Source organism: Podarcis filfolensis (assembly GCF_964270895.1).
Source record: "Podarcis filfolensis genome assembly, chromosome: 4".
Taxonomy (NCBI): domain Eukaryota; kingdom Metazoa; phylum Chordata; class Lepidosauria; order Squamata; family Lacertidae; genus Podarcis; species Podarcis filfolensis.
In genome coordinates this window covers 13,176,390-13,188,847 of record NC_139607.1, presented here as the reverse complement: position 1 = coordinate 13,188,847, position 12,458 = coordinate 13,176,390, and the positions used below count along the sequence as shown (strand labels likewise).

The window sequence follows — 12,458 nt, the reverse complement described above, 5'->3', positions numbered from 1 at the left end:
CAAAAAAAAAAAAAAAAAAAAGATGCTGCTGCTATTTGAGCGCAGTCAATAGCCTTCTTCTGCCACTGAATCGCCTCTCCCGCCTTAGCGTGGGAAGGGCGGGCGCAGCGGCGATAATAGTAGCAAGTAGTAACAGGAGGGAGGGAGGGGCGGGGCGGAGCCTCGCCGGGCGTGGGCGGGGCGGCCTCTCCCGATTGGCCGCCGCGGCGCTCGGAAGCACTTTGTTTTCTATGCTAATGAGGGCGGAGCGGAGGCTTGTGGATATTTACGTTGAGGCGGGAGCCGCCGCCCTTCATTTCTCCACCCCCCCTCCGCTTTTATCCACATGGTTCTCTCCTCTCTCTCTCTCTCCCCCCCCCTTCCCCAGCTCGCCTGATGCCGCCGCCCTCCTCCTCCTTCCCGCCACTTCTGTGAGGGGAGAGGGGGTGGGGCGGGGAAAACGGGAGCGGCGGTTGGTTGGTCGGTTGGCCGTGAGGTGTTCCTCCCCCTCCCCACTCCACCCACCACCACCTTTTACGCGAGAGCCCCCTCACGCGCCACAGCCCGCGCGGCGGCTACTGCGGCGGCCGCTTCTTCGGCTTCGTGAGGGGGAAGAGAGAGAGAGAGAAAGCGCGCTCTCTGCCTCATTGGCCGTGTCTGGAAAGAGGTGGGTTCGGCCCGGAGAAGCGGCCGTGAGGGAACGAACGAACGCGAGGGGGGGCGGGGGCGGCGACGGAGATGGGAGAAGCAGCAGCGCATGGCGAGGCGGCGCACGCGCGTCCCTCTCTCTCTGCGTGCGTAACGGCGGCGCCTCCCGCGCGACGGCTCCTCGCTCGCGCGCACGGGGGCGGGCGGGGCCGGAATGAGGGAGATTTGAAAAGGCCGCGCGGCGGCCGCTCGCAACTGCCGCCGTCGCCGCCTCTCTTCCTCGCCGCTCGCTCAGGGCGTCCGGCGAGCGAGGAAGGACCTCGAGCGGGGAAGGTGCGTATGGAGGTAGCGGCTGGTGAGGGGAGGAGGAGGAGGCGGCCCGGCCGGCTCGGTCCGAGCAACTCCTCGGAACAAAAGCGGGCACATGGGGGAGAGAGGAGGGGGAGCGGCCGAGCTCACCACGCGGCCGTTAACCGCCTCAAGCGCGGTTCAAAAGTTTGGGGGTGGGGTGGGGGGCGCTTCCCCGCGTGGGCTTTTGTTCTGTGGGAGGGGCGGGGGCGGCGCCGTTGCCTCAGCGGGGCCCTGGCCGGGGCTGCGTGCGAGGCGGCTTAATCCCCCTCCTCGCCCGCTTTCCCTCTCGCGCTATTTCTTTTCTCCCTTCGGTTCCCGCCGAAAACGGGGGAGGGGGGGGCGGAGAAGGAGCGCGTGTTTGAGGTGAGGGTCGCGGCGGGGGATGTAGGGAGCGGACGGCTTCCCTCCCCCGCCGCGAAGTCGCCCTGCGGTGGTGGCGGTTGTTGCGGGGCCGCGGCGGCGGCGCCATGTTGCCGAGGGGGGCGGGGCCGGGACATGGCGGCGGCTGCGCGTGCTGAGGCCGATTGTTCCCAGTTAGGCCGCGGCCATGTGGGAGCCGCCGTTGCCGCCGCCACCACCCGCGAGGGGAAAGAGGGAGAGACCAAGAGGCGGGAGACGGGGGGGGGGAAAGAAGCGCGGTAAGGGGGCCGTGCTGGTTTCCCCTTCGGGAACAGGGGGCGGAGGAGAGCAGCGCGAGGGCGGCCCAGGCCTGGGGCATAAAGGAAGTAAAGGGACGGCGGGCCTGGCCGGCTCGCGGGGGGGGGAGGAGGAGGGGGCGCGCGAGAAAGGGAAAATACGCCGCTCCAGTAGCCGAGCCCTGACCCGCCGCCACAGCGCCCCCTGGCGCCCCTGCTGGGCCCAGGCACCTCGCGGGCTCAGCACGTGCAAGCTCCGGAGAAGCCGCGGGCCCGGCTCGGGGGCGCCATTGTGCTCCCCATCTGCTTCCCGCCACCTTTGCCCTCGCGGACCCCGCGCTGCTGCTGCCGCCGCCGCGCTCCTTCGGCGGCTCCCGCGCCTTTTTACCAACAGGTAGTTCTCCGAGAAAGGACCCGGGCTCTCTCGTGTGCGCATTGTGGCTCGGTGGGGCGGGGGAGGGGAAACACGCGACGGGGAAAGTGAGCCTTGGTTTTGTTTTCTTTGGGTGCTCAAGGCTGCTTTGTTTGCTCTCTCTCCGCGGTAGCGGGCCCGTGGAGGAGTTTGGGACGTAGATTTTCATTTTATTTTATTTCGCACCCCCCAAGAGGAAAGTTTCCCTTTGTCTAAGGGGGTAACTTTCGACTCGCTGCATCTTTCTGGGTACTTGGAGAAATGGAACATGCACATGTCCAAGAAAGAGGGAATTGGTTTCATTGTGCTATCGAAAGACAGAGATGTGCTGATCCTCAGAGAAAACTATAGCTTACAGACTCCCAACTGCTTTAAAAAAGCTTCAGCTTAATTCAAATGGTAAGGTGTAAATAATTTCATATCAATTGGAGCAGGAAGTCGATAGTGACTTTTTTAGCTATGGGATTTTGAAGTCTTTAAGCACTTTGTTTCACAACAGTTGCTATTTAATAATGCCTCGATACACATTGGTAAGAACATGCTCATGCATGATTATTTAATCTCCTGTTTTCTAAAACAAATCAACAGCATCCCACTATGATAAAATTGCCTTCCACTTTACTTACACATTATGCTGGCCATAGTTCTAATCTTGGTAACTGAATTATTGTTCTTCATGATCATTTAGTAGTTTAGAGAGTGGTAGATGAAAAACCAACAGAGGTAGGCCTCATCTGGTGCAGATTTGTTACCATTGTTACTATTGAAAAACCTGCTAATACTGGATATTAATAGAACTTTTTATCTTTTTTTGCCAGGTGAAGCTTTGGAAATGAGAACATCCTCTTCATGCCAGAGTAATGTCAAAGTGCTTACAGTGCAGGTAGTGATATATAGAACCTACTGCAGTGAAGGCACTTGTAGCATTATGCTGGCAACTGCAGCAAAGGTTTTGGAAAGTTACTCTGTAATGGCCGCCACATGGTGACTGCTTTTTGTTCTAAGGTGCATCTAGTGCAGATAGTGAAGTAGATTAGCATCTACTGCCCTAAGTGCTCCTTCTGGCATAAGAAGTTGTATTTTCATCTAGTCATTCACACTGAATAAAAAATCTAGTAATGTTTTGCAGTCCTCTGTTAGTTTTGCATAGTTGCACTACAAGAAGAATGTAGTTGTGCAAATCTATGCAAAACTGATTGTGGCCTGTTATTGTCTACATATCAACATTTTAATGATTTCACTTTTAAGTTAACATAGGTCTCCAGAAGAGCAGTCAAAACAGCTTCTGTAGCGCTAAAGTGCTTATAGTGCAGGTAGTGATTCATAATCTACTGCATTAGGAGCACTTGAAGTTCTACAAGCTGTAGAACCTCAGTTTCACCCAGATTTTTCCTGTGTTCTGCTTTTCTATGTGTCTGTTGAACACTGTACTCTGGTTAGTTTTGCAGGTTTGCATCCAGCTGTATGATACTCTGCTGTGCAAATCCATGCAAAACTGACTGTGGCAGTGAAAAATCAATGAATAAGCGATAGGTTGTACCCCTTTCTACACAGGTTGGGATAAGTTGCAATGCTGTGTGTGTCAGTGGTATTGCACTTGTCCCGGCCTGTTGAGGTTGGTGGGGCTAGAGCCTGGAACAACTTTCCTTCTCAGCTGATGGTCCTGGAGCAACACAGAACAGTTAGCAATGGAATAGTTTCCCATTGCTTGCTGTGTTTGAGTGGAGTAACATGGTTGTACTGTTCCATGTTTGTGGTATACCAATTACTGTTTTCAAAATTCTCCTTGTAAAATCAGTAAAGTTTTGCCACACAAAGCAACTTGCATAACCTGTAAATGATAGTGTTAAATAAATCACCAACTTTGCACTCGAAAATCAAAACAGGTGTTCTTATTTGTTTCTGAAATTTAATTGATGTATTATCTACCATAGATACTGTGCCACAGCAGCTGAAACAATCGGACGTTTTCCAGTCCAGTTTTTCAAAGCACCTACCAAAACACATTACATGGGAGCAGTGGCACATGCTTGGCAGCCTTCCTATGTCAAGAGTGAGGAGAGAATGTCAGGATGGGGGTATGAAATATCCTCTCGTTCTTTGATATGGCTGTTAGAAGCCACTGCCTCAGCACATGGGTTCATAAGATTTAGTCAATAATTACATGCTGTGTGATATTTGCATGGATATAATTAAATTCCATAATATATGCAGAAAAAGTGCTGTTACAAGCTTCAAGAAAAAATAGTAACTTGCAAATACTGGTCATCCTTTATATCTTTTGTTGTATCTGATACTGTATTGTCCTAAACTGTCAGAAGCCTTTACAGTGGTACCTTGGGTTACATACGCTTCAGGTTACAGACTCTGCTAACCCAGAAATAGTACCTTGGGTTAAGAAGTTTGCTTCAGGGTGAGAACAGAAATTGCTCTGGCGGCCGCGGGAGGCCCCATTAGCTAAAGTGGTGCTTCAGGTTAAGAACAGTTTCAGGTTAAGAATGGACCTCCGGAACGAATTAAGTACCGTATTTTTTGCACCATAACACTCACTTTTTTCCTCCTAGAAAGTAAGGGGAAATGTCTGTGCGTGTTATGGAGGGAATTTTCCTCCTCTAAAAACTATGTGCGTGTTATGGTTGGGTGCGTGTTACAGAGCGAAAAATATGGCACTTAACCCGAGGTACCACTGTACTTTTGTGGAACTTTGTAAATTTTACTCAAAACCATAGTTACCATCAGCCAAAATTTAAATTGTTGAAGTCACAATTTAGACTGGAGAATACCTCAAATAATAAAATTTACCATGTACGTAAGCTTAATTTTATAACTACACTAAAAGATGGAGCCATGTCCAAAGTAGTTTTAAATGCTACAATGAATTTTTAAATTACTCTTAATTAAGACTTTCCTTAATTACTAAAAGTACATTTTCCTTTGCAATAAAAAACACTGAAATAAAGTATGCTTAGATACTAGGCTACTGTGAGTGCAAACGAACGCACAAGAAACTGGCATAAAGCGAGCTTGTGTAAAGCTACTTAAACTTGCAAAACTCGGCAGTGAGGTTGCTTGCTGCAGCTCCACCTAAACCTTGCAGAAGGAAAATTAGCTTTTAGCATAGTGTTTAATGCTGAGTTGCAGTGTCACGTTAACAGAGTTGAACAAACCTAGGATCCAGCCTTTCTCCCCTGGAATGTCCCCTTTTAGGGGCTTGCACTAGCCTCTGCTGTGCCAGATCAAGCAAGTTACACCCATGTATCCTCCACTAATCCAGGGTTGGAGACTTGATGCTAGTTGAGCGAGAAGCATTCCAGCTCTTGAAATCCACTTCATCCTAAAATCATCCCACCAAATCTTGAATCAGGATTGCCCCCTTGATCTTGTAATACAACACATGATTCTTCCTTAATTATTTAGGATTGGATTGCTGCTCACAGTTTTCTAGCCATGTGGAATGTGTGCATGTATTGACTGCAAGTTCTTTGATAGGTTTGGAAGCATTACTAAAACAGTCCCAACTATAATTTGACCTTGCTGCTAATACTCAAATTTATATTACGCACCCTTAACTGCAGCTTGACTTAAGGTCATTTGTGGTTCGGAGCTTTGCTTTTTCAAGGAAAAAATGCCGGGTGTGTGGCAAAGGTAAAGAGTGTTAAATGGGATGTTGGATAAGTAGTGATGTGAATAAATCGCTCTGTATGAAATAAACCATAAATCATTTTGAGTATACTAGGTTTAGGATTAATTAAATGGCAGCATACTTTGAAAGTGTAGATCACTAATTATTTAAGGTAGTTGGTAAACTTAAGGACGAAAAATTTACAGTACTTGGATAGGTGCTTTTCTTTGCTGTTCAATCTGGGAGCAAGTGAAGCAGATGCAATGTATTACTAGCTTGGTGGTAGTTAACCTGACACTGGATTAAGGGTATTCTCTAATACAGAATACATAAAGTAATTCCTTCTCGGTATGAAAATAAGAAATACTATCACCTCCTGCTGTACGTAACATACTTAAGCAAAGTATTTTTGTTGAATTTAATTGAAACATCTGCATTTGTTAGCGATATAACATTCTAATAGTTATTATATGGTATTTAAATTGAGGGAAAACAAACTTTAATAGAAAATCTGTTGTGATTGCATGCTTAAGTTATAGAAGATTCAAAAGTAAACATTTTATGTTTTTACCTAATGGGTTTATGTATGAGCAATCCTAGATTTCTAGTTTAAGGCAGCACTGTACTCTGGTAACTCTGGTATTTACTTAAGGTTCTGGCAAAAACAGGAGTTGAGAAAGTGGCATTGCAACAGTATGACACTGCTTTGTCCCTTATTGTCCGCATGTCTGTTAGATTATCTTGGCAATGCTATGACCAGTGAAACAGTATACAGTGGTACCTTGGTTTATGAACTTAATCCATTCCGGAAGTCCATTCTTAAACCAAAGCGTTCTTAAACCGAGGCATGCATTCCCATAGCAGCGGGCTACTCAGTTTACAAATGGAGCACACTCAACAGGAAACAGAACATATTCTGCTTCCAAGGCAAAGTTTGCAAACCATAACACCTACTTCCGGGTTTGCAGTGTTCTTAATCCAAGTTGTTCATAAAATAAGCTGTTCTTAAACCTAGTTACCACTGTACTTTTAACTGCTAGCATATCCCCCTCAAAAAAGTCAAAGGGAAGTTGTTAATTAATAAGATGTTGATTCTAAATCATAAGAAAAAAAACTTGGAACAAGTGGGCATTCTAACTGGTTGCTACAAGTAACCAACCAGGCACTCTAGTTGCAGATAGATAGCCTTCATGCTACTTTCAGTCAGGCAAAGGAACTATGCAAGTTCACTTTATTGAACGCTAAATGTCCAAATAAAAATTCAGAGTTCAGGGCTATATTTGCTAACAAAATAATGCTTATTCAATAGAAACTTAAAATATATGTCTTTGAGTTGCATTTCCTCCATCCCTATTAGTGTTGTGTAAAAAAAAAAAGTATAATGTAATGTATGATAGTAATGGGTACAGTTTAAGGGATTTGTAGGTAGGTATTTTTAAACTACAGTGGTACTTCGGGTTACAGATGCTTCAGGTTACAGACTGCTAACCCAGAAATAGTACTTCTGGTTAAGAACTTTTCTTCAGATGAGAACAGAAATCGTGCGGCGGCGGCAGCTGGAGGCCCCATTAGCTAAAGTGGTTAAGAAGAGTTTCAGGTTAAGAAAAGAAGGTTAAGAAGAGTTTCAGGTTAAGAAAAGACCTCCAGAATGAATTAGGTTCTTAACCTGAGGTACCACTGTAAACAGTTGTGTTACATTAAGACAGTTGGTTCACCTAACCATACTTTTTACTCCACTGTAGCAGCACTCTAGTCTCAAGCAGAGAAGTGTTCTCCAGCTCTAAGATGCTTCTTAAACGGGCGATAACGGGAATTAAATCTGGAACCTCATGCACATAAAGCTTTTTCTCAGGCTATGCTCGGATTCAGCATCTGCTATGCCACTTGTATTTTGACAATCTCACTGCCATGCCATTTTGCTGCTGGAAAACATGCTACTAAAGAAAAGACAAATTTGCAAATGGTTCTGTTGCCATTAAATTATTGCTACAATTTATGCAGTACACTCAAGTCAAAGGTTTTTACTGAAGAAAAAACATTTAATAAAATAGTTAAATTTATACCCAGCTATAAGTATTTTGATACCACATCAGTGTCCAGCATCCTAAGAAGATGTGTGCTGTGCTTTAGACCAAGCACTATTATTTTATAGTACACCAGTTAAGAGAGATACAGATATACGGTTGGGGGAAAGCCATTTTCTGATCGTCAATGGGAACCTGCTGGATGGGGAAAGCAGGAATGCTCTGCACAATTTTAGGGAATTCTGCAACAGCCACCCCATTCAGCAAGCCCTTAGGTGAGGCCATTTGTGATGGGATGTGAGCTTTACTTGGGGCTCCAACCATTGGCTTGAAATCACGGCAATTGCTTTGGTTCCTTCTGTTCAAGCTACAGCATTGCTTCTGTTGTGGCAACTTGGGTTGAATGCTTGCAAATCTTATGTTAAATATGAAAGACTTATTTAAGAAAGATGTGCCAATGTAGCTGAATATTGTTCAGGCTTAATGTACATTGAATAGCTCAGGCTCATTGCGATCTTAGATTGTAGCAAGCACACATCTCTTAGTAAGGAAGCTATAGGTTAAAAGTAAATCAACTAATCAAACATGTTAGAAATAAACTTGCATAATTCATCAAAACAACAATGGTAGGTAATATTTAATTGGTTGTACCCATACTATGCGATGCAAAAATGCTAGCGGCATACAGTGGAGAAAACAAGGCAATTGCTGCTGATTAGGCTCTCCAACCTTATTCCTGCATTGTTCTGGAGGGTGCTGGATCCTGCCCAGAGCTGATTTTGATACACTGAGGAAGTGGCAAAAAATGACCACTCTTAGAGAAATTTAGAGTTAACTGACTTCGCCTTCTAGCAGGTTATTATCCAGCCAATTACGTCATGGCCTAACAGGAGGCAGGTGCTTTCTGGTGGCCAGTCAAGTGTGGTAAATGTTTGCTGCTACTACTAATCAATTAAGTGAATAGAAAAAAAGCCTAAAAAATTAAAATATATTTTAAAATTACATAATAAAATGCATGCCCACTTTGTATATTGAGTAGGGCTTGCATAAGATTTTTTTTTTAAAGTAGGTAGCAAAAACTTTCATGTTAATAGGCAAGGAATTCCAGACTAGGTGCTGTCAAGCTCAGTTCCTTCCAAAAGCAATACAGAAATGTGGCACTTGAAAAACACTTAGTTCTGCAGATTCAAGTGTTTGAGTGGATCATTTGGGTAAGGAAAGGCCCTTTTAGTACCACCTACTGAAACAGTGGAATCACATTTCAATTGCAGTCTTTAATCATGTATCTTCCACACTGAACCCCAGAGAGTCTTGCCAGGTAAATGGTCTCAAGCCGTTGAATTTGGCCCAGTGACAAACTGGCAGCCAGTGCAAATCTCTGAGCAGGGGTGTTAAGATGCTGACGGTCTTACTCTGTCAGCAATCATGCTGCAGCATTCTACACTAACTAGTAGAGTGCACCTCAGTAGTCCGCTCTTGCAATTATTTCCTGGGCTACTATGATCCAAGTTCTCCCAGTCCAGAAATGGCTACAGCTGCTGTACCAGCCAAAGCTGGTAAAAGGCGCTCATAACCGGCAAGGCGACCTAGTCTTCCAGTCGCAAAATGAAACACGAGTGGCCCACCACAGTCTATAAGCCTGCTCCTTTAGGGGAATTTTGATATCCATGGCTGGCAATGTGCCAAAATGCCAGACGTGGAAACATACAACACCTGTCTTCCAAGGACTTTAGTTCAGCTTATTTTCCCTCATCCATCTCGCCATTACGTTCAAGGGTTTCTCCAGATTCAGATGTGGGGAAAAAGAGCTGAGAATGCTGTTGACACCCTGCCCTAAATCTAATGAATGCTGCTAGCAGCAGTATGTAAAAAAACAAAAAAAAAACAATGGAGATAAAATTGTGCCTTGCAACACTCCATAGTATAACTGCCTGGAGCTGAAGGGCATTCTGCAAATACTATTCTCTGAAATGGGCACATAGATTTTGCAGGCCAGTCTGTTAGCACACTCAGAGGGAATCTGCGCTCCTAAGACTTGCTATACTGTACAAGCATACAAGAAGTTTACAACAAAGCATTCCAAATTCAATTCTTCCTCTTAAGTAAGAATTCTGTGCCAATATCCCATTGAATGTGTGGAGCTAGTGACTTTTTTGGATAGTGCCACATTTCTAAATGCTCTAATTACATAAAACCTACTTGGAAGATTGCTTTTAGTTTAGATTCCAACCTGTAGTTCTATAGGACGCACTTTTCCCCCTCCAAAGTTTAAGGGGAAATGTGTGTGCGTCCTACAGAGTGAATGCAGGCTGCGCGGCTAAGCCCAAAGCCAGAACAGGGAGACGGAGTGCTGCGCAGCACTCTGTCTCGCCATTCTAGCTTGGGGTTAGCTGCACAAAAGCTGCGCAGCACTCCATCTTGCTGTTCTAGCTTGGGGATGGCTGTGCAAAGCCTCCGCAGGGCAGCGGGGTGAAGGCACCCCGCTGCTCTGCGGAGGCTTCAAAGGCTGCACTCCGGGAGCTTCAGGCAGCTATCAGCAAGCCTTCGGAGCGCAGCAGGAGTTCCCGCTGCACTCCAAAGGCTTGCGGATAGCCGCCTGAAGCCTGGAGAGCGAGAGGGGTCGGTGCACACCGATCCCTCTTGCTCTCCAGGCTTCGTTTGTTGGAGAGGCGCTGCACAGTTTTCTCTCTCTGTGCAGCGCCCCTTCAGTGAAGCGGGAGGAGAAATGAAAGGGGCTCCGTTTCTCCTGCCGCTTCGCTGAAGGGGCGCTGCGCAGAGAGGGGGAGAATTTTTTTCCCCTGTTCTCCCCCTCCTATGGTCCGGTGCGTCCTATAGAGCGAAAAATACGGTACCTTGTTGGGGTGTGGAGAGAAGAGAAAGTGCAGCTGAAAAATTATCTCGTGCAAGAGCTGTAACAAAAAAAGACACTTAAGTTATCTTCCTTGCAAGGGAAGCTGGTTGGGAAATGCACCCTTCTCAAAGGAATTAACCAGATACTGCCATTGCGCCCCCGCCCCCCCCGGTTTTGCTAAATTGTTCCAAAGCCAGAAGGTCTTTCAGAGCTTCGGCTATTTATCTGAGAATAGGGAAGTACCAGTAGCAAGCGTTCTAGTCCGGCCCTGCAAGCCAAATCAGTACGTTCTACCTCAGTTCAGTGACTAAGCAGAATAATCGCCAACCTTAGGCTTGTGATTTAAAGCAATTTTATTGAAGGCTTTACATATGTAAATAGTAGACTGCATTTTAAAAAGACATGCAATATTGTCTTGATAAAGATGCTGAAATTGGTTTCATTAACATACATAAGCAAACAACGAAGGTGGTCCATGAGGGGAAATAGGGTGCTGCCCCAGTATCGCCAGATTCCCTCGGCCAGCTCCCACCTGACTGCCTCCTTATTTAAGTTTGGGCATGGCATTGACATTCAGTTTCCTACTCCTCAGTGTCAGTTTTGTCTTCTTAGAACTCGGGAGGAAGGAGGAGGGGGCAAAAACTACCCTCACTTGGCTCTGCCTGTCATTGGTTCTAGTGCCACCTACTGTTGGGCTCCTTGCCTTCTGCCCTACCAGTCCCAATGCGCACCAACTTCTACGGAAAGCAAAGCCTCCTTCATGCTAATGGTGTGTTGTGTCCTGGCAGAGAATAAACTGAGTTTAAGCACTTGTATAATAAGCAAAACAACTTGTAATACAGTCGTCATTAGCAGCTAGATTTTTTTATTGGGGCCCTTTAATCTCTACCTGTAGTCACACATGCACAGAAAGCAGCAAGGGCAAACTGATCTTAGAAAGTTGGGTTGTGGCAGTAACATCACAAACTGAACACAGCCACAGATTTGAATACCATTATGTGAATAGCTGTACAGTGGTACCTCAGGTTACAGACGCTCCAGGTTACAGACTCGGCTAACCTGGAAATAGTACGTTGGGTTAATAACTTTGCTTCAGGATGAGAACAGATGCGGAAGCAGCCGGAGGCCCCATTAGCTAAAGTGGTACCTCAGGTTAAGAACAGTTTCAGGTTAAGAACGGACCTCCAGAACGAATTAAGTTTTTAATCTGAGGTACCACTTTATTTGCAAACTGAAAACTGAGTACAAGACATGCTATTGGATTACCTCTATTTCTGGATTCAGTCGGTGTGATTCAGAAAGCTAGTATATGCATGAAGTACAAAATTTAAAATGCACCTTTTCATATATTTTTTCTTTTTTTGCCAATAAATGTAGTAAACCGGAGAGGACAAAACCTGAAGAAAGTGGTGAAATCTGAATCCTCCCTAGCTATTGGGTGAGTGGCCTTGATGTCACAGAGTGTTTACAAGTTGCTGCTCTAGTAAATGATGCATAGGAAGGCTGAATTTTTGCTGTACCCCCCCTTTGCTCGCTCTGTGTGTGTCACATAGTGATTGGTACCATAGAAGAATACTTCGTTTGGGATTCAATGTGTGCATGAACTGTTGGCATCAAGGCATGTCTAAATCTCAAGCTAACTACATTTTCACTGTAGAAATGCAACATACAGACAGTAATGAGAATAATTTGTGTCTTCCCAGTATTCTCTTACGATCCACTTCAACTGTTACAGATAATTTAGTCTTACAGGGGAGTGGGGGACTGTTAGAGCTGTGAATATACTTAGGGCCTTACTTACTTGATAAATATTCCCCTACCTCTGCTCCTGCAGCAGGAGAAGGTGTCAGGATCCAAAGGGAAGAGTGGCTGAGCTGCAATCCCACAGTTCTATCTCTAAAAATGAGAATATACTGTGTGATCTCTTGTTTGTGCT

At 45.7% G+C, this 12,458-nt stretch overlaps 1 protein-coding gene and 1 long non-coding RNA gene across 2 annotated transcripts in view; both read left to right on the top strand.

Moving 5' to 3' along the window:
* Nucleotides 1-848: 848 nt before the first annotated feature.
* The window catches only part of LOC310761258 (uncharacterized protein), a 34,544-nt gene continuing 22,934 nt past the window's right edge, over nucleotides 849-12,458 (top strand). The window contains exons 1-4 of the mRNA XM_083611172.1: nucleotides 849-960; nucleotides 2,844-2,882; nucleotides 3,960-4,103; nucleotides 11,900-11,960. Of these exons, the coding sequence (XP_083467298.1) occupies nucleotides 2,858-2,882; nucleotides 3,960-4,103; nucleotides 11,900-11,960 (230 nt within the window). The 5' untranslated portion in view covers nucleotides 849-960; nucleotides 2,844-2,857. The remainder of the gene's footprint in view (nucleotides 961-2,843; nucleotides 2,883-3,959; nucleotides 4,104-11,899; nucleotides 11,961-12,458) is intronic.
* LOC310761298 lies at nucleotides 9,873-11,842 on the top strand. The gene is made up of 2 exons (XR_014547349.1): nucleotides 9,873-9,903; nucleotides 10,509-11,842. It is a non-coding gene; the product is annotated as an uncharacterized lncRNA (long non-coding RNA).